Source organism: Salmo salar, chromosome ssa21 (assembly GCF_905237065.1).
Source record: "Salmo salar chromosome ssa21, Ssal_v3.1, whole genome shotgun sequence".
In the NCBI taxonomy this organism is placed as follows: domain Eukaryota; kingdom Metazoa; phylum Chordata; class Actinopteri; order Salmoniformes; family Salmonidae; genus Salmo; species Salmo salar.
Window position 1 is genome coordinate 28,628,842 of NC_059462.1, and position 26,726 is coordinate 28,655,567.

A 26,726-nucleotide genomic window follows, 5' to 3' on the forward strand; every position below is an offset into this window, starting at 1 on the left:
TATTTGGGCTGCAATTTGTGAGACTGGTAACTCTAATGAACTCATCCTCTCCAGCACAGGTAATGCTGGGTCTTCCATTCCTTTGGCAGTCCTCATGAGACCCAGTTTCATCATAGCGCTTGATGGTTTTTGCGACTGCACTTGAAAAAACGTTCAAAGTTCTTGAAATGTTCCATATTGACTGACCTTCATGTCCTAAAGTAATGATGGACTGTAATTTTTCTTTGCTTATTTGAGCTCTTCTTGCCATAATATGGACTTGGTCTTTTACCAAATAGGGATATCTTCTATATACCCCCCCTACCTTGTCACAACACAACTGATTGGCTCAAACGCACTAAGAAGGAAATAAATTCCACAAATTAACTTTTAAGAGGGCACACCTGTTAATTGAAATGCATTCCAGGTGACTACCTCATGAAGCTTGTTGAGAGAATGCCAAGAGTGTGCAAAGCTGTCATCAAGGCAAAGGGTGGCTATTTGAAGAATCTCAAATCTCAAATATATTTGGATTTTTTTAACACTTTTTTGGTTACTACATGATTCCATATGTGTTATTTCATAGTGTTGATGTCTTCACTATTATTCTACAATGTAGAAAATAATAAAAAATAAAGAAAAACCCTTGAATGAGTAGTTGTTTTAAAACGTTTTACCAGTAGTGTAATACAGACTGGGGCTAAAGATGGATGTGTTGGCAAACTCCAAGTGGATCCATTCAGAAGGCACCAGGCTGGCCATACAAACCCAGGAGCAGCAGCCCAAAACGGGGGAAACTGTGGAGGATTGTCTGGTCTACAGCTCCAAGAGCACCACAGGAAGAGAGACCTTGGGGTCTGTAAGCTCACTGGGAGTGGGTTGAGTGGATCTTGAGAGCTTCCGCATATTAGACTGAGCTTTAAGATTGTGACCGTTGGGAGAACTGATGTTTTTTGTTAGAGCAATAAGAGCCTGGCCAAGCTTGAAATATGGACAATATAACTGTGATCAAATATTGATCTTGATGCAAAAGAAAGATACACCTTTTAAATCACAATTTGGGAAAAGCCTTGAAATAATAGATAATTGCACATTGTATGTTTTTATGTTTTATAGATCAGAGAATTACAGTAGATCTTTCTTTAAAGTCTAAGAATAGTGTACGTTAAACTTGCATATTCTGTGTGCCAAAAACTGTCCCACTGTCTACCCAGCTGCTGATTATAATAACACAAACATGTACATGCTTGCAAATGGAAACACACACATACACACAGAGACGCGCACACGCCCACACACACACACTGCTGTCAGAGGAGGAAAAAAACCTATTTTCAGGGGTCTGACCACAGAGTGTGGTCCCCTGATCCCTGCGATCCAGTGACGGAGGCTATCTGCAGCAGTTTGCAAAGTGAAATTGGGACACAGATCTCTGCAATGCAATCCATTGTGCACTATATCAGCTTCAAATATAGCAGGAGAAGCTGTTTTCTCTGTGTTCAATCCTGATTGCAGACACTGCATTCGGAAAGTAATCAGACCCCTTACATTTTTTTCCACATTTTGTTACGTTACAGCCTTATTAAATTGTATTTTTCCCCTCATCAATTTACGCACAATACCCCATAATGACAAAGCAAAAACAGGTTTTACAAAAAGATTTGCAACCATTTTTTTAAATGAAATATTACATTTCAGACCTTTTAGAATTAAGAACCTTTAATCAGTACTTTGTTGAAGCACCTTTGGATGTGATTATAGCTTCAAGTGTTCTTGGATATGATGCTAAAAGCTTGGCACACTTGTATTTGGGGAGCTTCTCCCATTCTTCTCTGCAGATCCTCTCAAGCTCTGTCAGGTTGGATGGGGAGCATCGCTGCACAGCTATTTTCAGGACTCTTCAGAGATGTTCGACCGGGTTCAAGTCCAGGCTCTGGCTGGGCCACTCAAGGACATTCAGAGACTTGTCCCGAAACCACTCCTGCATTGTCTTGGCTTTGTGCTTAGGGTTGTTGTCCTGTTGGAAGGAGAACCTTCACCGCAGTCTGAGGTTCTGAGGTTCTGGAGCAGGTTTTCTTCAAGGATCTGCCTGTACTTTGTTCCGTTCATCTATCCCTTGACCCTGACTAGTCTCCCAGTCGTCCCTGTCGCTGAAAAACATCCTCACAGCATGATGCAGTCGCCACCATGCTTCACCGTAGAGATGGTGCCAGGATTCCTCCAGAAGTGACACTTGGCATTCAGGCCAAAGAGAATCTCATTGTCTGAGAGTCCTTTAGTTGGCTTTTGGCAAACTCCAAGCAGGCTGTCATGTGCCTATTACTTTGGAGTGTCTTCCGCCTGGCCACTCTACCATATAGGCCTGATTGGTGGAGTGCTGCAGAGACGGTTGTCCTTCTGAAAGGTTCTCCCATATCCACAGAGGAACCCTGGAGCTCTGTGAGAGCCACCATCGGGTTCTTGGTCACCTCCCTGACCAAGGCCCTTCTTCCCCGATTGCTCAGTTTGGCCTGGAAGCAAGCTGTAGGAAGAGTCTTGGTGGTTCCAAACTTCTTCTATTTAAGAATGATGGAGGCCACTGTGTTGTTGGGGACCTTCAATGCTGCAGAAATGTTTTGGTACCCTTCCCAAGATCTGTGCCTCGACACAATCCTGTCTCGGAGCTCTAGGGACAGTTCCTTTGACCTCATGGCTTGGTTTGTGCTCTGACATGCACTGTCAAATGTGGGACTTTATATAGACAGCTGTGTGCCTTTCCAAATCATGTCCAATCAATTGAATTTACCACAGGTGGACTCCAATCAAGTTGTAGAAACATCTCAAGGATGATCAATGGAAACAGGATGCACCTGAGCTCAATTTCGAGTCTCATAGCAAAGGGTCTGAATACTTATGTAAATAAGGTATTTCTGTTTTTTATTATTTATAAATTTGCCAGAATTTCTAAAAACCTGTTTTCGCATTGTCATTATGAGGTATTGTAAGTCGGTTGATAAGGGAAAAAAAATATTTCATCAATTTTAGAATAAGGCTGTAACGTATCAAAATGTGGTAAAAGTCAGGAGGTCTGAATACTTTCCGAATGCACTGTATACAGTAACATAGCACAAGCATTATCTTTCAGTCAGAAATCAGAACAAGGGACCGCTGTGCAAAAAAGAAAAGTGTTTTCTCCATTCAACAGACTCCAATCATTACATAAGGTTTTATGCGCTCGGGAACAGATAGTAATCAAGTGCCTATGAAAAGTTAATCTACAAAAGGATCAAAGGCAGAGACTTTCAGCTCCATGTTAGATTTGAGAAAATGTCCTGATGTGAAAGAACAGTGTGTTCAAAAGCCATATATGAAAACAAATAATTTAGCTTGAATCAAGACAAGGCACAAGCTTGAAAAGTTGATTGTCCTTCAGTATATCTCCATGTTTCAGTTTTTTTTTAGCCACGAGGTGGAGTCATTTCCCCTTGAACCTTTAAAATACAGTGTAATTCCTTTCCTATAACAAAATTACAGGTATCTGCCAAAATGAAAAATAAAGCATCAACATAAAGTGTCTTTATAGGGTGTGGGGCCACCACGAGCCAGAACAGCTTCAATGCATGGATTCTACAAGTGTCTATGAACTCTATTGGAGGGATGCGACACCATTCTTTCACAAGAAATTCCATGGTTTGGCATTTTGTTGATGGTGGTAGAAAACACTGTCTCAGGCATTGCTCCAAAATCTCCCATAAGTGTTCAATTGGGTTGAGATCTGGTGACTGAGGCAGCCATGGCATATGGTTTACATAATTTTCATGCTCATCATACCATTTGTGCCTTCTGAGTAGGGGCATTGTCAGGAGGCATAGCCATGGTAGCCAAAATAATTCCCTGCCCAGCATTTTTATACTTGACCATAAGGATGTTAATTGCTTAAACTCAGGAACAACACCTGTGTGGAAACACCTGCTTTCAATATACTTTGTATCAATCATTTATTTGTGTTTCCATTTTTTTGTCAGTTATCTGTACTTTAATGTGACTGTGTGAAACAGTTGATTGATTGTCACATTGGTAGCTATCTATCTCTTGGCAGTACATGTATTTTCATATTTGCTTAAATGTGATTTAGTTTTGTTTAAATGTGAGGCTAGTCAGAAAATAACATGTCTAGGCCTGGAGGCTACTAAAGAAGGCATAACCACAACCTGTGAAGTTCTAAACTGATTTTGCACTAGGCTTTTGGGGTTTTGGAATATACAGCCCCCTTTATAATATCATGAATCATATTTTATTTTTCTATAGAGTAGAGGAACCTCTTTTGGAATGCCAACAGACTGGTTTCTATTTCTCTGTGGACATTTCAATGTCATGTTCCTGTTCCTGTTCCTGTTCCTGTAAAGCCTGCAATAAAATATAACTAATCTGTCAAATGAATTTGTCTGCCAGAAATGAATGTAACACAAACTTTCGCAGTAAAGTCGACCACAGCCCAAACATTTGTCCTCGATATGGTTGCCCTCAAGGAAATTAATTGACATTGAAACGCCACACTATGGCTAACTCTACACAAGACCTTCCCTCTATAGAAGCGCTCATCTGGTCGTCCAAGGAATGATTTTATACGGTATGGCAGGTCCTTCCTCAATTAGGGTACTCTGGGAAACACTGATCAAAACTACATTTCCTACCCTCTACCCTGTCTACTGTAGGCCTGCATACATGCAATCTTACTAGTTGCAGATAGCCTTCATTCACACTACTAATTGTCTCCAATAAAATGAACAGGCTATCATTATCATCATTGGATATTCATTTTTTATCATATTGCCTGTCTGAACATGTAGTCATTGTCCCGTGTGGCTCAGTTGGTAGAGCATGGTGTTTGTAACGCCAGGGTTGTGGGTTCGATTCCCATGGGGGACCAGTACGGAAAGAAAAAATGTATAAAATGTTTAGAATGCATTCACTACTGTAAGTGGCTCTAGATAGGAGTGTCTGCTAAATGACTAAAAAGTAAATGTATCAGCTTCATCATTAGATAATACAAATACATCATAACATCCAATGTGTATCTACTTTATGACTTACACACTAAAGTACACAAGATGGGTCTAAAGTTCAAGTTGCAGACAAGGCACTGGGGCGTTGATTCAATTTCAATTCCAGTCAGTAAAAAGATTAAAAGATTTAGTTCACAAGTAAATCTCCACACATAAAACAATAGACCATAGGCCTATATTTATAAAATGCATAAAACACAAAATAAAGGAAACACCAACATAAAGTGTCTCAATAGGGCGTTTGGCCACCACGATCCAGAACAGCTTCAATGCACCTTGGCAAGTGTCTGGTACTCTATTGGAGAGTGCGACACCATTCTTCCGCAAGAAATTCCATCATTTGGTGTTTTGTTGATGGTGGTAGATGTCTCAGGCGTCACTCCAGAATCTCCCATAAGTGTTCAATTGGGTTGAGATCTGGTGACTGAGATGGCCATGGCATATGGTTTACATCGTTTTCATGCTGATCAAGCCATTCAGTGACCACTCATGCCCTGTGGATGGGGCATTGTCATCCTAGGGCATAGCCATGTTAGATGACCCTAAGCATGATGGGATGTTCATAGCTTTTTTTTCATTTATTTTTGTAACCTTTATTTCAAATAAAATAAAATAAAACTGTATTTGTCAGGTGCGCCGAATACAACAGGTATTCAGGTAGACCTTACCGTGAAATGCTTACTTACAAGACCTTAACGAAACAGTGCAGATCAAGAAAGAGTTAAGAAAATATTTACCAAATAAACAAAAGTAAAAAATAATAAAAAGTAACACAACAAAATAACAATAACAAGGCTATATACAGGGGGTACCGGTATCGAGTCAATATGCGGGGGTACAGGTTAGAGGTCATTTGTACATGTAGGTAGGGGTGAAGTGATTATACATAGATAATAAACAGCGAGTAGCAGCAGTGTAAAATCAAATGGAGATGGGGGGTGTCAATGTAAATAGTCCGGTGGCCATTTGATTAATTGTTCAGCAGTCTTATGGCTTGGGGGTAGAAGCTGTTAAGGAGACTTTTGGTCCTAGACTTGGCGCTCCGGTACCGCTTGCCGTGCGGTAGCAGAGAAAACAGTCTATAACTTGGGTGACTAGGGTCTTTGACAGTTTTTAGGGCCTTCCTCTGACACCGCCTAGTATATAGGTCCTGGATTGCAGGAAGCTTGGCCCCAGTGATGTACTGGGCCATACGCACTACCCTCTGTAGCGCATTACAGTCAGATGCCGAGCAGTTGCCATACCAGATGGTGATGCAACTGGTCACGATGCTCTCGATGGTGCAGCTGTAGAACATTTCATGGATCTGAGGACCCATGCCAAATTGTTTCAGTCTCCTGAGGGGGAAAAGGTGTTGATGTGCCCTCTTCACGACTGTTTTGGTGTGTTTGGACCATGTTCGTTTGTTGGTGATGTGGACAGCAAGGAACTTGAAACTCACAACCTGCTCCACTACAGCCCAGGCGATGTTAATGGGGCCTGTCGGCCTGCCTTTTCCTGTAGTCCACAATCAGCTCCTTTGTCTTGCTCACATTGAGTGAGAGGTTGTTGTCCTGGCACCACACTGCCAGGTCTCTGACCTCCTCCCTATAGGCTGTCTGAACCTGCAGGCAAATCAGTTAAGAACAAATTCTTATTTACAATGGCGGCCTACCCCAGCCAAACCCTAACCCGGACGATGATGGGCCAATTGTGCACCACCCTATGGGACTCCCAATCACAGCCGGTTGTGAAACAGCCGGTAATCATACCAGAGTCTGTAGTGACGCCTCCAGCACTGAGATGCAGTGCCTTAGACCGCTGCGCCACTCGGAGCCCCTTAATTAACTCAGGAACCACACTTGTGTGGAAGCACCGGCTTTCAATATACTTTTATGACTCATTTACTCAAGGGTTTCCCTTATTTTTGGTAATTACCTGTATATTGTCTGTTTAGCTTTAATTTATTTCCCACTTCATACATTATTGCGCTATATTTATATGGGCACCACGCTGTGCTTACGGTAATGAGGGGCATGGGAGGGAAATGACGCATGTGGGTAGCTTTTCCGTGAAGAGCAGTTTCACTTTCAAAGCATGGATCACACCAGAAATGACTACATATTCCAAAAAACATTTTGTCCCTAGCCGGGTGCCGTGTTTTCAAAATACACTGAGTTAGTCGATGTCTTTTATTTGTTTTTAAACTAGTTAATAACTGTTCCAGTGGTATTTAAACGTAAGTTCTGTACATTTGAGTTCAATATCTTGTGCCATTGAAGTAGCTAAAGAGCTAGCTAACCCGAAAATGAATCAATTTCTGGTTAGCTAGTTAACGTTCCATATTTAGCTAACGTTACTTGAATGGCTTTGACATTAGTTGAGATATCGACTGTATCGCTAGCTAGCTAGCTAACCTCATCAGTCTGCAGCACATTCTCAATATTGACATATATTGACTAACGTTAGCTTACCGACACAGCCAGCTTGTTTCAAACGCCTGCTTCATAACTTGCTACCATCGACACCAAAAGATCAAGTGCCAGGTTTACCCAGAATGTAGTTGTATACAGTACGTTACCTAGATAACGTTAGTTACCGAAAAATAAAGATTGGAATAACGTTTGCTAACGTTAGCTAAAATCTTAAGCAGATCACTAAACATGGTTAACGTTAGCTGCAAATGATAGCTTGCTAGCTAGCACACTGCCTATGTTCAATGTTGGTATTGTGTGGTCTGTCTCGGCAGTATAGTAACGTAAGCATGAGGACGAGGAACCTCTGGACCAAAGCAGGTGTTTTGGGCTCGGTGTCCATGGCGTTTGGATCCATGCTCTGGTCTCATAAGAAGACAGAACCAACTCAGACGGATTCAGGTTCGGACCGCACATGCACGGAACCACCTTTTCCTTACGAGCTCAAACTCGTGCAAGTCCTGTTCCGCCACGGAGCCCGAACCCCGCTGAAGTCTATACCAGGCATCATGGAGGTGAGAGACCACCTGTGTCACACAAGAACATCTGACAGACCTGATGCTCTGTCTCCCAGGACTTGAAGTTGAGGGAAAGCCATTCATCTTAGCCTGATCTCCAAGACAAGGCATATGAAGGTATGTTCACCAGCATCTGGAAGTCTAACCTTTTTCCTTGTCCTGTCTGTATCAGGCCCAGTGGGTGCCTAACCTCCTGGAACCCCCAGCACACACACAGATCAACTATGTGGTGACAGACCTGGAAGGAGGTCCACGGCCGCCCTCACCGGTGGAGGACAGCTACCGGGCCAACATACTGACCGTGAGTGTGCCTGTGTCTGTTAGCGAGCAGAGGAAGTAGTGCCTAGAGAGATAAGGAAAGGAGTAGGCAGCGCTTGGATAAGTACGGTTAATGGGTTTAAGTTGTCACGTCGGTGTGCTGGCATGGACTCCATAGAGACATATGTCACTGTTACTGGGTTACTCACAGCCAGCTGTCAACCATTAGGATTTCCCTCTCCAGACCAGTAACATCACACACCACACTGGCACGACGTGTCAGGATCGAAATTCTAGTTGCCCATTAAATCTATTAGTGGTCTTTGAGGGTAGGGGTCATCATAAAGCAGGACTTTGCACCCTGGGAGACCGTCTCCTGAGGCTTAGACCAGGGGCTGTATCTCAGCTAAAGGCCTGTTCAAGTGAAAGAACAATCTATGGTTCACTCTGACTCAGCTCTGACTGTTATGGTCTGGACCTGGCAATGAGGGAACGAACAGATAACCAATGAGCATATACCGAGAGATTTGTCCTTCACTCAGCGGGAGATTGCTGGGAGACTCTCCGGAGGATTGTGTCTGTCTCACGGTGCACCTGGCATACCACAGTACTACTCTGCGGATACACAATGGATAGACACTGGTGATGCCATTTTGGATTGACTGTCTTGGCAACCTTTGACTCCTGACCCTGTTCCTCTCCCCTGCAGGGAGGTACGTACCCAGGTCAGCTCACCACGGTGGGCATGCAGCAGCTGTATGAGCTGGGAGAGAGGCTGAGGAAGAGATACATCCAGGACACAGCCTTCCTCAACCCCACCTTCAGTCCTACAGAGGTTTAGTAAGTACCACAGCCATCCTCAACCCCACCTTCAGTCCTACAGAGGTTTAGTAAGTACCACAGCCATCCTCAACCCCACCTTCAGTCCTACAGAGGTTTAGTAAGTACCACAGCCATCCTCAACCCCACCTTCAGTCCTACAGAGGTTTAGTAAGTACCACAGCCATCCTCAACCCCACCTTCAGTCCTACAGAGGTTTAGTAAGTACCACAGCCATCCTCAACCCCACCTTCAGTCCTACAGAGGTTTAGTAAGTACCACAGCCATCCTCAACCCCACCTTCAGTCCTACAGAGGTTTAGTAAGTACCACAGCCATCCTCAACCCCACTTTCAGTCCTACAGAGGTTTAGTAAGTACCACAGCCATCCTCAACCCCACCTTCAGTCCTACAGAGGTTTAGTAAGTACCACAGCCATCCTCAACCCCACTTTCAGTCCTACAGAGGTTTAGTAAGTACCACAGCCATCCTCAACCCCACTTTCAGTCCTACAGAGGTTTAGTAAGTACCACAGCCATCCTCAACCCCACTTTCAGTCCTACAGAGGTTTAGTAAGTACCACAGCCATCCTCAACCCCACTTTCAGTCCTACAGAGGTCAAGTAAGTACCACAGCCATCCTCAACCCCACTTTCAGTCCTACAGAGGTCAAGTAAGTACAGACACATCATGTGATCATCACCAGTAGCCTGGTAGTCACATCTGGTTCTGTAGCCAACTCCCTCTTTGTTTTGCTTGACAACGTTAAAGGGTATAGCAGAAATATCTGGGCCCCAGGTTAGGTAACATAATGTACTGTTCTTACTTTATGGATCTAAAAAGAAAAACACTGAATACAAGGATGTGAACATGAGCTTTACATTTACTAAAGTAATTAGCAATGGCATAATTACATTGCTCATACACTGCATGACTATAGGCGCTCGGTCCATAAAGGGGACATGAGTAGTTAACAGAACAAGAACATACCGTACAGGTTGATAACTGATTATGGTAAAGTACACTCCTACTACAACACGATTGTAAGATCTGTGACAGAGTACATGTAGCCCACAAGACATTGATATTTTCTTCTCTCTCTCCCAGTGTGCGTTCCACTAACATTGTGAGAACCATAGAGTCTGCCAAGTGCCTGGTGGCAGGGCTGTTCTATCAAAGCCAGAGAGGTATGTGTCAGTTTGTGTTTGTGTGTCATAGGAAATACTGGTCTATCTCCTAATGTTGCTCCCCCTCTCCTGAAGACATGGTTCCCATTCTGACGACTGAGGCCGAGTCAGAGATCCTGTACCCTAACTACCATGGATGCAGACTGCTCAAACTCCTCAGCGGGTGAGTGGCTGCTTGGGTCCCTTTTCTTGTTGGTTTTTGTGATTGGCTGGATCCCTCACTCATTGATTTTTGTGATTGGATGTTTCTCTCGTGTTGGTTTTTGTGATTGGCTGTGTGTGCTGTAGTCATCGCTGGGCGGAGTCATCCACTCTGCCAGACATTGCTGCGGACCTGAGCAGCATCAAGAGTGCTCTGGGCATCGCTGCCCAACAACGGGTTGACTTCATCCTCATCAGGGATGACATGGTGGCAAGAGAGGTGACACAAAACAACAAAAATACAATACCATGACTAAAAAATATCCTTTTGTTACCGAAGTTGATTATGTGGTCAAAAGATATGAGTGGTACTATCACTGCATTGCATTGCCATTTTAACGTTACAATATGTGTGTTCAAACAGACCCACGGCCTACCCTGCCCACCAGTCCTTGACTCCTGGAGAAACACAGTGGAGAGGAGAGCTGTGGAGATGATCTACCACATCTACGAACCCAGCAAGAGGTCAAAGGGCAGAGGGATTTAAATACAGATCAGCATGTGTAGAGGGTCGGGGAGTAGAACACACAGAAAATAGTTCCCTGTTCCATGAGCATATGCTTCCTTATTCCACATTATGAAATCACAGTCCACTGTGCATTAGAGGTGTTTTAAAAAAATCACCCAAGACAGTTGTTTTCTTAATCTTCTCTGGGGTTGGTTTGTTGCGACTAGGGAGAACCTGCAGCTGTGTGTGGGTCCCCTCCTGCATATCCTAATGGGCAACATAGAAGATAAACTACAGGACACAACCTCAGAGCCTAACAGGTGAACTACTGTAACATTAACATGAACCTGTCCATTAGAACAGAGCCAGTAACAGAGATTTGTAGAGCTGCAGTTCTCAACCCAACCAATTGATGGTAGCAAATGTCCTTTTCCGAATGGCACATCCTTAGAACGTTTTGTTCCCCACCCCTACTCGTTGCTAAACATCTGAAATCTGAGGGCATTTATGCATATGTTTCTCTGTCAGGAAGCTCTTCCTTTACTCTGCCCACGACACCACTCTGATACCCTGTCTCATGGCTCTGGGGATTTTTGACATGCGATGGCCACCGTACGCTTCAGACATCACCCTGGAGCTGCACCAGCACCGGCAGACCAAAGAGGCCTTCGTCAAAGTGTCCTACATTGGCCAGGTAGGCTAGGGAGGATGCAGGGCTCACAGAAGTGTGCACATAATATTGAAACAATTTCCAGACTCTGTTTCTCTCCGAGAGTCAGTGATCTGTTTGTATAGCTAGGTTTCCATCCAATGGTGAAGGTGCATAAAGATGGAGGAATTCAGATATGACATCATTGTTTTTAGCACTATCCATAGAGTTCTTAAACTACGGCGCGCAACATGGTCCAATGTGCCAGTAAATCAGCACAATTAATTTTTTTCAAAATGCTGCAGTATTCGAGCTAGAATTGGGATCATGTATACTGTGCTAATGCTAATATAAAAAAAGAGTAATGGAGAACATTGTACAATACGGCGAGCTGAGCAAATGAGACATTTGTGGTAAGTACATGGGGGGCCACCATCTTATATGCACCTTTGCTATTGGTGACAGATTTTCATGTGAATATTCTAAAATCCACATAAAGAAAATGTTTTCACCAAACTGACTTGTTGTGGATAAAAAAATAATCAATGCATGTACAATGTACTTTTTCGCTAAAGTTTAAATCTAAAGTTTTGTGTTTCCATGTTAACGCTACTGATAGTTTTGTCACAATTGTTGCGTTAAATAGGAAATGTGCCTCCTCTCCTCTTGGCACATGCGGCAGGCTAGTCTACATGATGAGATTATTGTGGATACTATCTGTCAAACGGCAGTGGTGCATCGATCATCATGTCACCAGAATACGACCCTCAATATTTATTGGAAAGGAGCATCAAGCTCATCACCTTGAACTTCACAGGGTGGTGAAAGTGCATCATAACTTATTTAATCTGTAGCCTAATAAACTGCATGGTTTACTGAGTCAGTTTTCACAATTTCTCGCATAATACATTTTACCAATACAAAAAGGTCCCACCATGTTGAACGAACAAATGATCTGCATTTATAAAATCACAGCTGTCATTATTTTTTTAGACAGCATGACTTTACTCTCATAACTGTGGATGGAAACGTGGTTAGTGTCTTTCTTACACATTCTTTATTTTGATCCGTCTCTGTAGGACCAGTTGGTTCCAGGCTGTAGTGGAGTCTACTGCCCCCTGCAGGAGTTCAAGCAGGCCCTCTCCAACTACTCGCTGACCTTTGAGCTCTACGAGTCACTCTGCAACCGCACAAAGGGCGTGGCTGACCCCTGAGGCTTCTGCGACCCCCAGCTCTACCCCATGCACTCACTGTTACCAGCCACCATGTTTACATCCCACCAGAGACATCCACTCTCCAGCCCTAGCCTAGCATTTGCCTATCGCTAGCCAGTGTATTACAACAGAGGTTTTCAAAGTGTGAGTACGCAGTTGTCTTAATGCTCATTGAAGGGAGGCCCACTGTCTCAGACTTTGAAAACGTCTGTATTACTGTCTAAACGCACAAATATAGCTTCACTGTCAAAGTGTATAACTGGCTTTGAAACCACATCCAGCTGATATCAGGGCAATGGGCATCCTGTGTGTTACTGCTCATACTGGTTAAGATGAAGACAGTTTTACTTAGAGGTCTTAATTATATAAATGATCTGGTGATAATATAATCTGCCTAAAAAATAAGTATGTGTTACCAATTTATATTCATATGTTTACATTCTGTGACTATGCACGCAGAATATCTGATTACTTTATGCACTATAGAATATAGTGCACCAGATTCTAGATATTTACTTTCTGAAATATGTTCTGGCTTTGTTGCTTTTAGAGTGAACTAAATTTCTTCATATCAAACTACAATCTTTTCCTCAGGGGATAACCAAGCACATCATGTACGTAGTGTTCATAAACCAAGGGAACCAAAATGTGTGTGTGCACGTTTACCCACTCCAAATCATTCATTTTAGAACCTGTTAAAAGGGAATTAAAAATATGTTGTGAGTGAAACAGTAGGTGCCTTTTTTTTTTAGGAATTTGTTGATTGTATAAATTAAATGCATGGACCTATGAGCAAATATACACACCCACACTGGAGTGATTTAATTTGCTTGTTAGTTGTATGCCAAATCATGGAGAGTTGCCCTGAAATTCTTTGACTTTGCTTTGGAGTGGTGGAGAGAAATAAAAGAGAGTTGGTCAAGGCTTTGTCTCTCACTACTGTGCAGCATAGCAATGCAAATTGTGGTCCAATCTCAACACCAGTGGTCATATATGGTCAGTCAGTAGGCCTCGTAACGATACCTGAACCTCACCTTTCAGTCATGTTGTATTAGAATTCAGGGGTATTCAACTCTTACCCTACGAGGTCTGGAGCCTGCTTGTTTTCTGTTCTACCTGCTAATTAATTGCACCTACCTTTTGTCCCAGGTCTAAAGTCCCTGATTAGAGTGGAACAATGGCACTGTCTGATACATTGCAGTTTTGATCCACTCAAACACGGCCAATATCTTTTGTCTTCCATTGCCACAGACTTGGCAGACGTCTCTGAACCAAAGAGGTACACATGACAAGCTTACACAGACGGGTGAGGAAGTCAAATCTATGCTAAGTAGGGATCTTAGTTTTTCCTGACCATGTGACTTGAGCAGTAACGTAATGTTATATGGTCTGGAAAAACTCTGGCCCTAGATGATGTTGGTGGTCAGATTTCTGTCTGGCTTTCTTGATACCCTGTCCCACTAATTTCTGAGACCACCATACATACAGCCCCTGACTAGCTCACTGACTGAGGCCTGTCCCACTAATGTCTGAGACGACTATACATACAGCCCCTGACTAGCTCACTGACTGAGGCCTGTCCCACTGTCTGAGACCGCCATACATACAGCCCCTGATTAGCTCACTGACTGAGACCACCATACATACAGCCCCTGACTAGCTCACTGACTGAGGCCTGTCCCACTAATGTCTGAGACGACTATACATACAGCCCCTGATTAGCTCACTGACTGAGGCCTGTCCCACTGTCTGAGACCGCCATACATACAGCCCCTGATTAGCTCACTGACTGAGACCACCATACATACAGCCCCTGACTAGCTCACTGACTGAGGCCTGTCCCACTAATGTCTGAGACCACCATACATACAGCCCCTGACTAGCTCACTGACTGAGGCCTGTTCCACTGTCTGAGACCACCATACATACAGCCCCTGACTAGCTCACTGACAGACCTGTCCCACTAATGTCTGAGACGACTATAAAGTACATGACGAGCTCACCAGTTCTACATTCTGATCCCACTCAGTTCATTTTCTATGAGATTAATGCTGTGGGAATGATATTCCAGAGTCAATAGAAGAACAAACAGCAACAGGAATAGGAAACGGAGCACACAGAACAGTACTACCGCTATTCACACTGACTGGCTGGTAGAAATGTTCAAATGTAGAAAGAAGACACTTCCGTTGATCCATGTTTGTGCTTTTTTAATAATACTAGTATCTTTGAGGTCATAGTTTGGTTTGTTATACACTGGAGTTACAAAGGAAATTAAAATAGCCCACCAATGGAAAACAGTACTGTTCTTTAGTGGGGCATCCCTCCCCCAATGAAAGGTGGATAAGAGAGCTTAGAGGTCATTGATAGAATCCCTATACATACTTACAACAAAAACACACACACAGTCATACTGGACAGAAATAGTCAAAACCATGGAGCCAGAGAGAAGATGGAGTTCCATTGAAATCTTCTCAAAGTACGATTTTATTCCACAAAGTCTTTATGTTTGTTATCCATTGTTGATTTTTAACTGATTTGAAAAAGTCGATGTACAGTCCTCCAAGGTGGTTCACTCCATTCCTCTCCGATGCTCAACTCACCCTTATAATCAGAGATTTAAAAGAAAAAAAAACACTTGAACAGTTTAAATTGACATTGAAGCACAGCAATCCCATACATTCAGACATTTCTGAAGAGACTAAATGAAATGCTTGTGGTAAAAGACAAGTACTGGGCTATGTAGCTCCCACAAGCCATTAACTACCCACTCCTCTGCACTACATGTTTCAATCCAGAGAACCCACCTCTGTCTTTCATTCCTTACTTCCTGCGTTTTAATCCATCTCTTATCTGCTGTGTGACTTATTCCATCCTTATACTGTATATCGGCTCAGAACATTCAAGGTCCAAGATTCTATGAGTTGTGTGTTAGAACATTCCGGGCCCTGGGCTGAACCCCATGTCCATGTCCCTGCCACGCTGCCTCATATGCCCCCCCATCATCATCGTCTGCTGGGGTGGGGCACCCATGCCTTGTAGTGACATCATCATATTGGGCGACCCCCCAGGCCCAGGGTGGTTGTAGAGCACTCCCCTCTCCTTCCCCTGCATCATGCCCCCCGGACCCCCAGGTGACATCATCCGGTGCTGGGGTCCCATCATTCCCTGACCCATGAACCCTGGGGGCCCATGCGGCCGCATATGATTGTGGGAAGGGTTTCCCATGGGCATGTCCTGGGGGGCCATACCACCTCCCGGCCCCCCAGGCATCCCCCCCATCCCTTGCATGGACATGCCCATCCTGGGCGGGACCTCCCCCATCATACCCTGCATCATCCCCTGCATGTGTGGAGGTTTCCCCCCTGGGCCGGGCCCATCTCCTCCTCCCCTAGGGTAGTAGGACAGAGTCTGGCTGGGCTTCTCTGATGGGATGATCCTGGACAGGTCAAACTCTGGCATACCGGATGCTCCTGTTCGCATCACTTCATGCAGATCTGTATCACTGAACTCTCCCTGCATGTTGAACTGCGGTCCTCCAGGGTTGTTGGGCCTACCCCCGTCACCTCCCCCTCCATGGGGCATGTTCCCCATCCGACCCCCCATAGGACCCCCCTCTCCCTGGAAGCCCATGGGATGTCCTGGGAAGCCCTGGGGCCCGGGGCCGTTGTGGGGGGAGAAGGGACCCTGCTGGGAGGGGGACTGGGGCAGGGGGTAGCCCTGCACTCGGTGGGGGTAGCCCATGCGCCCCTGGGGCATCATCTGGGGGTTGCCCATGCCTTGGTCCTGGGGGTTGGGGGGCATCATCATGCCATGGGGCATCATGCCCGGGCCAACGTTGGGAGAGGGCATCTGCTGGGGCATGCCGTGGGAGAGAGGCTGGGAGCCCATGGGGGTCATACCCAGGGGACTGAGGGCAGGCATGGAGCCAGAGGAGCCGGGGCCCATCATACGAGGAGGACCTTGGTGCTGGTTCATTCCCATACCTACAGAGGGCCACAGAGAGAGACAGAGGGATGTTATTGCACCATACAACACAGACAGCATGTTATCATTTCAAACCTACATCAAGTGGAGTAAACAGAGTCACACCTCTATGAAAAAGGGTTCAAAATACATCTCAAAAGAGGTTTAACATGACTTCTAGGCATGTCTCCATCGACTCACCATTGTTGTTCATGGGGGGTAGATTTGGGGAGCGAGCGGGGGGCGAGTCGTCGTCCGAGCTCGCCACCGTCTTGATGGCGTCGTGGTAGAGGGGGGTGGAGCTTGGCATGGCGAACTTAGACATGCGTGACATCATGATGGAGAGGGGGTTCTGGGATAGCGTGGGTTCGGGGGGAGGGAATAGGGGCTGCCGGTCGGGGCGACACCTGGACCCCCCTGGAGGGGCATGGGGCCAGACTGGGCTCCTGACGAGGGGGGGGCGTTACCACCTGGTGAGAGGGGAGAGAGAGATGAAATATAAGAACTATTTACCTTGGGTAGCAAAACATATCCTGGTTTGAAATAGATATATAAGGGACATTGTGGCAAACACATTTTAGATACAGACATACAATACATGTGTATCACAACCGGCCGTGATTGGGAGTCCCATAGGGCGGCGCACAACTGGCCCAGCGCCGTCCAGGTTTGACCGGTGTAGGCACTCATTGTAAATAAGAATTTGTTCTTAACTGACTTGCCTAGTTAAATAAAGGTTAAATTAAACTTTAAAATGTTTTAATTGTAAATAATGACGTGAATTAATTTAGATAGTGCAGTTACATGGCCACAAGGGGGTGTGATTTCCCTGAAAAGGGGGAGTGTTTCTGCTTTGGGAAAATGTGTTTAGATGGATGAGAATGATGCTTTCAATTGACTTATAAATTACATGATTTAAAGATGACTGATTGAGACAAATGCTAGCCTGCCTGATACACAACACAGAGGTCTGTTCAGACCTCTTGGACAACAGACATTACAAAACAGCCCTCTATTAAAGACGTTAGGTCATCTTCACCCAATCATCATTCAAGAGAAAGGTAGTAAGTATTAAAATCTCTTTGAAAATGAATATTATCTCTGTCTTGAAATTGAAATACACATTTCTTATGTTGTTTATCACAGCAGTTGAGAGAAAGAGGGGGAGAGAGAGATGAGACAGCCTATAGGGAGGAGGTCAGAGACCTCAGCAAGACAAAGGAGCTGATCGTGGACTACCGGAAAAGGAGGGTCGAGCATGTGCCCATTCACATCGACGGGGCTGTAGTAAAGAGGGTCGAGAGCTTCAAGTTCCTCAGGTGTCCACATCACTAAGGATCTACCATGGTCCACACACACACACCAACACAGTCGTGAAGAGGGCACGACAACGCCTCGTCCCCCTCAGGAGGCTGAAACGATTTGGCATGGGCCGTCAGATCCTCAAAACGTTCTACAGCTGCACCACTGAGAGCATCTTGACTGGCTGTATCACAGCTTCATATGGCAACTGCTTTGCATCCAACTGCAAGGCACTACACAGGGTAGTGCGTACGGCCCAGTACATCACTGGGGCTGGGCGCTCTGCTATACAGGACCTCTATACCAGGCGGTGTCAGAGGAAGGCCCTAAAAATGATCAAAGACTCCAGTCACCCAAGAATGCTAAATAGTTAGTTCACAAGTTAACCAAATAGCTACCCGGACTATCTGCATTTCCCATTTTGGTACCAACTGACTCATCACATACGTTGCTGTTACATACATTGCTGTTACATACGTTGCTGTTACCATTTATTATCTATCCTGTTGCCTAGTCACTTTATTCCTACCTATATGTACATATCCACCTCTTACCCCTGCACATCAACTGAGTACAGGTACCCATGTATATAACCAAGTTATCATTACTGAATGTGTATTTATTATTATTATTATTATTATTATTATTACTTTTCTATTATTTCTCTCTGCATTGTTGGGAAGGGCTCGTAAGTAAGCATTTCACTGTTAGTCCACACCTGTTGTTTACGAAGTATGTGACAAATCAAATTTGATTAGCGAGAGAGCGAGCGAGAGAGAAAAGAGAGCGGTGGAGGGAGAAAGAACATAAACAAGAATAAAGCCAAATAAGTACTGTACCTTGCTCCATGTTACCCATCATGTTAGGTGAGGTCATACTGAGGGGGGTTTTTCCCCCCTGCTGCTGGGGGAGTACTGGGCTGGGCATGGGGGGTTTGGGGGAGGATGCCCACCCTGGAGAAGGGTTGGGGAGGGACGGGGACCTCATATGTACTGGGGAGGCACCAGCAGACCCCATCAAAGAGTGAGGGGACTTCATTGGGGCCGAGTTGGCAGTGTTAGGGGGGCCGTTTGGTCCCGGAGGGCCGGAGAGCATACCAGCCAGCTGGGAGGGGGTTTGTGGGGACTTGAGGTTCCCAGAGGGAGAGCCCATCATGGGGGATTGCACCTGCCTCAAAGGAGGGGACTTGAGCGGATTGAGACTGGGCGAGCTGGCCCCTCCTGACTGGATGTTCAGCTCTGCAGGCTTACGTCCCCTCTGGCCCTGGGCTGTTCCGGCGGCGGGGGGAAGGTGGTTGAGGCGGCCGTTGCCCCCCGTAGGCGTGGTCCTGTGCTCCAGGCCACGGTAGGGCTGCTCTCCATGAGGCCCCCTCATAATTCCAGGACCCCCAGGGAAGGGCCGTCCGGGCCCCATGGGGAAGTCCCCTGGCTGGGGATGGTCAGGGAAGTGGGACCCCTGCATCTGCCTCCCCTGGGGCCCCATGTTGTCCATTGGAGGCCCTCTCATTCTCATTATCTCGTCTGGGCTCATATTCATTGGCCCATCTCGTAGTTGGGGGTTCCCATGGGGGCCCATGCCAAACTCAGGGCCCATGTCCCGGCCCCCCATCACAGCCAGTCTGGAGGAGGGGCTCATGGGGCCCTCGCCAGGCATCCTGGGAAACATCATCCCGCCCCCGTTGCCTGGCTCCATGCTGCCTCTTTGGTGTCCCATCATCCTCTGCATCTCCATCATCATCTGTGGAGGAAGGCCCGGTCCCTTGTCGCCCCCCATGCCCTGGTGAAACATGGCCTCCTGGACTGACTGGGGGTTGGGGAAGCGCTCTCCCCGCAACCCTGGACCTCCGAACATCCCCTCTGGCCCTCCTGGGAACCCTCGGCCATCCCCCATCCCCATTCTGGGGGGCATGTCTTCAGGCCAGCCCATTCCGGGCCTGGGGGGTCCCTCCATATCAGGGTTCATCATGCCCTGGGGGAACCCTGGCATCCTCTGCATGTGAGGCGGCATCCCTCTGGGGCCCATGGCAATGCGCTCCTGGTAGTGCTCTGATGGCCCTCCCGGCCCCCCTGGACCCCACACCTCTCCGGGGCCCATCTGGTAGGGCGGTGGGGGTCCTCTCATCATGCTGCGCGGCCCGTGGGGGTGCATCATCATGTCGGGAGGAAGTGGGCGGTGATGCATTTCCTGTTTCCTCTTCTTCTCCTCGTAGAACTCTTGCTGCAGCTTCAGCCAGGCCACCTGCTCCGGGGTCATGTGATCTCCGTCTCCACACCCCCCAGGACCTATCATGTGACCCAGCTCATCTGGGAAGGGGGGCATGTCTCTGGGGTGTCCATGCGGGGGGCCGAATGGGGGTCCCTGGGGTCGGGGCCCTCCTGGCCCCACTGGTGGACCTAGGCTCTGGGACTGGGCCATCATGGCCTGGAGAGGGCCCTGCTCCGGCCTCCTGGGTCCCACATCAGGCATGCCGTCGTGGGGCTGTGGGGGTCCCCCATGGGGGCCGGGTGGCGGTGGGGCGTCGCGGTCGTCGGGGAAGAGCATGCGCTGGATGTCTCGGAGGGTCTGGAGGGAGCGCTGGCGGTGCTCAAGCTGTTCCTGGGACAGTCCCTCTGTGTTGGCCTCCATGTTGAGAAGCTCCTGGGCCAGTTGCTGCTGCTGCTGCTGCTGGGGTGTCAGACCAGGCTGACCCATTCCCATGGACCCCGGCCCTCCTCCTTCCCCAGGCTGAGGGGGGTTCACAGGGGGCATGCCCTGTTCGGACTGAGGCTGGCACCCAGGGGTCTGGTCACCTGGACCCATGGTATTACCAGGGATGTTCTTGGGGTCCATGCCTGCTGAGGAGGCCCCCTCCTGGGTGAGTGAACCAGGCTTAATCCCCTGGGGAGGGGGCTGGAGTGGAGCTTGATCAGTCATGCCAGGTTTAGACACTGTCTGGTGGTTCTGGTCTGAGGGGTGAGATGACTGCTGAGAGGGCTTGGAGTCACCTCGGAGGGGTCCTGTCTGATTGTTCTAAAATGAAGAAAGGAAAAAAGAGAGAGGGAATTAAAAACAAGGAGGCTTGAGTAAGTGAGGGTTTGTAAGTCTTTATCAAAGCTGACTGTATGCCAAGTGACCTGTGGTCATCACCTTTGTCATTGTGTGTGTTTAACTAAGTCCCCACAAGAATAGTAAACAAACCAAAATTTGACCAACTGGGGACATTTTGTTAGTCCCCACAAGGTCAAATGCTATTTCTAGGCGGTTTAGGGTTTAGGTTAGAATTAGTGTTAGGCTTAGAATTTGGAATAGGAGCTGGGTTAGGGTTAAGGTTAGGTTTTAGGGTTAAGGTAAGGTTTAGGGAAAATATCATTTAAGGGGACTGAATTGTGTGTCCCCACTAGGTTAGTTATACAAGACTGTGTGTGTGTGTTCTTACCAGGGGTGGGAGGGGGGTCTTGTCCTTGCTGTTGGAGATGTTTTTCATGTGGAAGTTGATTATGTTTTCTGAGTGTCCTGTTAAAACAGCATCGGCTGCCCTGAGGATCAGAAACCAGACAGTCACACATCAGTCAGCGGTCTGTGTGTGTGTGTGTGTGTGTGTGTGTGTGTGTGTGTGTGTGTGTGTGTGTGTGTGTGTGTGTGTGTGTGTGTGCGCATGCGTGGTGTGTGTCCACGTGTGCCAGCAGAATGACGGCAGTGTTAGACAAGGGCATGAAGGGAATGCCAAGGTTGACAGACTAAACAAACAACTTTACACACATTTTCCAATTAACATCCACATCTTTCATCTCCTATTCCCTACAGAGGACAGTGTTAATCTGAGCTAACACACACACACACACACACACACTTTCAGGCAAGCACACTGAAAACAAAGCATAGCTGCAGGCTTTCACATGTTCGGAGGAGAGCAATATTTCTGGATTTGATGTCTCCTCTACTTTCTCAGAGAAATGTGCAGTATGATGTGCTTCTGCACACTGGTTATTATTCTCTGGCCCCTCCGTGTGTACAGTGTGTGTGCACTGAGTGTTCAAAACATTAGGAATATCGGCTCTTTCCATGACACACTGACCAGGTGAAAGCTACGATCCCTTATTGATGTCACAATGCCTTATTAATTGTTGCGTTTATATTTTTGTACAGTATATATAAAGTACCAGTCAAAAGTTTGGACACACCTACTCATTCAAGGGTTTTTCTTTATTTTTACTATTTTCTACATTGTAGAATAATAGTTAAGACATCAAGACTATGAAATAACACAAATCCAAATATATTTTAGATTTGAGATTCTTCAAAGTAGCCACGCTTTGCCTTGTCTAGAGCATATCGGACTGTCCATCAGCCAATTTCTTGGGCAACAATACCTATTTGCCAATTGGCCTGGAGCCTTTTACTGCCTACACGGAGGAGCCCTGCCAATCCAACACGACTGGTCTGCCGACGTAACCATCCGAGGAGGCTAAAATAGACTCCTCCGTCGCAACGTCCCACTAAGGCCCTTCTGCTAGCCTGCTAGCCCCGGCCCGCTAGCTGTCTGAATCGCCGTGGCTCCAGCTCGCCTAGCTACCCACTGGTCCCCATGATCACTCGGCTACACATGCCTCTCCCAAATGTCAATATGCCTTGTCCATTGCTGTTCTGGTTAGTGATTGTCTTATTTCACTATAGAGCCTCCAGCCCTGCGCAATATGCCGTACGTAGCTCTTTTGTTCCACCTCCCACACATGCGGTAACCTCACCTGGTTTAAATGTCTCTAGAGACAAAACCTCTCTCATCGTCACTCAATACCTAGGTTTACCTCCACTGTATTCACATCCTACCATACCCATGTCTGTACATTATGCCTTGAATAGAGGTCGACCGATTCATCGGAATGGCCAATTAATTAGGGCAGACTTCAAGTTTTCATTACAATCGGAAATCGGTATTTTTGGACGCCGATTTGGCCGATTCTTCTTTTTTTTTTACACCTTTATTTAACTAGGCAAGTCAGTTAAGAACACATTCTTGTTTTCAATGGCGGCCTAGGAACAGTGGGTTAACTGCCTTGTTCAGGGGCAGAACGACAGATTTTTACCTTGTCAGCTCGGGGATTCAATCTTGCAACCTTACAGTTAACTAGTCCAACGCTCTAACCACCTGCTTTACATTGCACTCCATGAGGAGCCTGCCTGTTACGCGACTGCAGTAAGAAGCCAAGGTAAGTTGCTAGCTAGCATTAAACTTATCAATCATAATCACTAGTTAACTACACATGGTTAAAGATATTACTAGTTTATCTAGCCTGTCCTGCGTTGCATATAATCGCTTAGGTACACGTTGCTCCAACCATAAACATCAATGCCTTTCTTAAAATCAATACACAAATATATATTTTTAAACCTGCATATTTAGTTAATATTGCCTGCTAACATTAATTTCTTTTAACTAGGGAAAAATGTGTCACTTCTCTTGCAACAGAGTCAGGGAATATGCAGCAGTTTGGGCCGCCTGGCACGTTGCGAACTGTAAAGACTATTTCTTCCTAACAAAGACATCCGACTTCGCCAAACGAGGGATGATTTAACAAAAGCGCATTTGCAAAAAAGCACAATCGTTGCACGACTGTACCTAACCATAAACATCAATGCCTTTCTTAAAATCAATACACAGAAGTATACATTTCTAAACCTGCATATTTAGCTAAAATAAATCCAGGTTAGCAGGCAATATTAACCAGGTGAAATTCTGTCACTTCTCTTGCGTTCATTGCACGCAGTCAGGGTATATGCAACAGTTTGGGCCACCTGGCTCGATGCGAACTAATTTGCCAGAATTTTACGTAATTATGACATAACATTGAAGGTTGTGCAATGTAACAGAAATATTTAGACTTAGGGATGCCACCCGTTAGATAAAATACGGAAAGTTTCCGTATTTCACTGAAAGGAAAAACGTTTTGTTTTCGAGATGATAGTTTCCAGATTCGACCATATTAATGACCTTAGGCTCGTATTTCTGTGTGTTATTATGTTTTAATTAAGTCTATGATTTGATAGAGCAGTCTGACTGAGCGATGGTAGGCAGCAGCAGGCTCGTAAGCATTCATTCAAACAGCACTTTCGTGCGTTTTGCCAGCAGCCCTTCGCTGTACTTCAAGCATTGCGGTTAATGACTTCAAGCCTATCAACTCCCAAGATTAGGCTGGTGTAACCGATATGAAATGGCTAGCTAGTTAGCGGGTGCGCGCTAATAGCGTTTCAAACGTCACTCGCTCTGAGACTTGGAGTAGTTGTTCTCCTTGCTCTGCATGGGTAACGCTGCGTCGAGGGTGGCTGTTGTCGATGTGTTCCTGGTTCGAGCCCAGGTAGGAGCGAGGAGAGGGACAGAAGCTATACTGTTACACTGGCAATACTAAAGTGCCTTTAAGAACATCCAATAGTCAAAGGTATATGAAATACAAATCGTCTGGATTACTGCAACTCGCTGTTGGCTGGGCTCCCTGCCTGTGCCATTAAACCCCTACAACTCATCCAGAACGCCGCAGCCCGTCTGGTGTTCAACCTTCCCAAGTTCTCTCACGTCACCCCGCTCCTCCGCTCTCTCCACTGGCTTCCAGTTGAAGCTCGCATCCGCTACAAGACCATGGTGCTTGCCTACGGAGCTGTGAGGGGAACGGCACCTCCGTACCTTCAGGCTCTGATCAGGCCCTACACCCAAACAAGGGCACTGCGCTCATCCACCTCTGGCCTGCTCGCCTCCCTACCTCTGAGGAAGCACAGTTCCCGCTCAGCCCAGTCAAAACTGTTCGCTGCTCTGGCACCCCAATGGTGGAACAAGCTCCCTCACGACGCCAGGACAGCGGAGTCAATCACCACCTTCTGGAGACACCTGAAACCCCACCTCTTTAAGGAATACCTAGGATAGGATAAAGTAATCCTTCTAACCCCCCCCCCCCCCCTTTAAAAGATTTATATGCACTATTGTAAAGTGGTTGTTCCACTGGATATCATAAGGTGAATGCACCAATTTGTAAGTCGCTCTGGATAAGAGCGTCTGCTAAATGACTTAAATGTAAATGTAAATAGTCCTATAATTCCTATAATAACTACAACCTAAAACTTCTTACCTGGGAATATTGAAGACTCATGTTAAAATGAACCACCAGCTTTCATATGTACCTCATGTTCTGAGCAAGGAACTTGCTTACATGGCACATATTGCGCTTTTACTTTCTTCTCCAACACTTTGTTTTTGCATTATTTAAACCAAATTGAACATGTTTCATTATTTATTTATGGCTAAATTGATTTTATTGATGTATTATATTAAGTTAAAATAAGTGTTCATTCAGTATTGTTGTAATTGTCATTATTACAAATAAATAAAAACAACCGGCCGATTAATCGGTATCGGCTTTTTTGGTCCTTCAATAATCGGTATCGGCGTTGAAAAATCATAATCGGTCGACCTCTAGCCTTGAATCTATTCTTCCACGCCCAGAAACCTGCTCCTTTTACTCTCTGTTCCGAACGCACTAGACGACTACTCCTACTCCACAGGCGCTCTCATTTGTTGACCGTAAAAGCCTTGGTTTCATGCATGTTAACATTAGAAGCCTCCTCCCTATGTTTGTTTTACTCACTGCTTTAGCACACTCCGCCAACCCTGATGTCCTAGCCGTGTTTGAACCCTGGCTTAGGAATGCCACCAAATATCCATCCCTAACTATAACATTTTTCAACATGATAGAACTACCAAAAGGGGTGGAGTTGCAATCTACTGCAGTGATAGCCTGCAGAGTTCTGTCATACTATCCAGGTCTGTGCCCAAACAATTCAAGCTTCTTCTTCTAAAAATCCACCTTTACAGAAACAAGTCTCTCACCGTTGCCGTTTGTTATAGACCACCTTGTGCCCCCAGCTGTGCCCTGGACACTAAATGTGAATTGATTGCCCCCCCATCTATCTTCAGAGTTCGTACTGTTAGATGACCTAAACTGGGACATGCTTAACACCCCGGCCATCCTACAATCTAAGCTAGATACCCTCAATCTCACACAAATTATCAATGAACCTACCAGGTACAACCCCAAATCCGTAAACATGGGCACCCTCATAGATATCATCCTGACCAACCTGCCCTCTAAATACACCCCTGCTGTCTTAAACCAGGATCTCAGCGATCACTGCCTCATTGCCTACGTCCGTAATGGGTCTGTGGTCAAACGACCACCCCTCATCACTGTCAAACGCTCCCTAAAACACTTCAGCAAGCAGGCCTTTCTAATCGACCTGGCCCGGGTATCCTGGAAGGATATTGACCTCATTCCATCAGTAGAGGATGCCTGGTTATTCTTTAAAAGTGCTTTCCTCACCATCTTAAATAAGCATGCCCCATTCAAAAAATGTTAAACCAGGAACAGATAAAGCCCTTGGTTCACTCCAGACCTGACTGCCCTTGACCAGCACAAAAACATCCTGTGGCGGACTGTATTAGCATTGAAGAGCCCCCGCGATATGCAACTTTTCAGGGAAGTTAGCAACCAATACACACAGGCAGTTAGGAAAGGAAAGCCTAGCTTTTTCAAACAGAAATTTGCATCCTGTAGCACAAACTCCAAAAAGTTCTGGGACATTGTAAAGTCCATGGAGAATAAGAGCACCTCCTCCCAGCTGCCCACTGCACTGAGGCTAGGAAACACTGTCACCACCGATACATCCA

The 26,726-nt window shown here is 46.0% G+C and overlaps 2 protein-coding genes and 1 non-coding gene across 4 annotated transcripts in view; 2 read left to right on the forward strand and 1 right to left on the reverse strand.

Annotated features, from left to right (window-relative positions):
- Positions 1-4,813: 4,813 nt before the first annotated feature.
- On the forward strand, positions 4,814-4,887 carry trnat-ugu (transfer RNA threonine (anticodon UGU)). Its single transcript has one exon. It is a non-coding gene; the product is annotated as a tRNA-Thr (tRNA).
- Positions 4,888-7,068: 2,181 nt separating this feature from the next.
- ppa6 (Lysophosphatidic acid phosphatase type 6) lies at positions 7,069-13,693 on the forward strand. Of its 2 annotated transcripts, none has more exons than XM_045704324.1 (11): positions 7,069-7,242; positions 7,758-7,992; positions 8,168-8,296; positions 8,963-9,093; positions 10,178-10,257; positions 10,333-10,420; positions 10,546-10,678; positions 10,823-10,923; positions 11,134-11,226; positions 11,435-11,600; positions 12,635-13,693. In XM_045704324.1, the coding sequence occupies exons 2-11, from the start codon at positions 7,768-7,770 to the stop codon at positions 12,767-12,769; spliced, it is 1,281 nt and encodes a 426-aa protein (XP_045560280.1). In that variant the 5' UTR covers positions 7,069-7,242; positions 7,758-7,767; the 3' UTR covers positions 12,770-13,693. The 2 variants fall into 2 exon arrangements, with proteins under 2 accessions (XP_045560280.1, NP_001133278.1); NM_001139806.1 differs by having other exon boundaries at positions 7,108-7,242; positions 7,753-7,992.
- A 1,269-nt stretch (positions 13,694-14,962) lies between these two features.
- Positions 14,963-26,726, reverse strand: part of LOC106582113 (B-cell CLL/lymphoma 9 protein) — a 44,695-nt gene continuing 32,931 nt past the window's right edge. Inside the window, 5 exon segments of the mRNA XM_014164866.2 lie at positions 14,963-16,755; positions 16,937-17,113; positions 17,116-17,205; positions 18,877-21,046; positions 21,453-21,552. Coding sequence (XP_014020341.2) covers positions 15,701-16,755; positions 16,937-17,113; positions 17,116-17,205; positions 18,877-21,046; positions 21,453-21,552 — 3,592 coding nt within the window. The 3' untranslated portion in view covers positions 14,963-15,700.

Excerpts from the sequence above, each read along its gene's own strand:
- ppa6 (XM_045704324.1), top strand. The coding sequence starts at position 7,768 with ATGAGGACGAGGAACCTCTGGACCAAAGCAGGTGTTTTGGGCTCGGTG. Across the intron at positions 8,297-8,962 it reads ACCGGGCCAACATACTGACC|GGAGGTACGTACCCAGGTCA; the intron begins GTGAGTGTGCCT and ends TCTCCCCTGCAG. Across the intron at positions 10,924-11,133 it reads ATCTACGAACCCAGCAAGAG|GGAGAACCTGCAGCTGTGTG; the intron begins GTCAAAGGGCAG and ends TGTTGCGACTAG.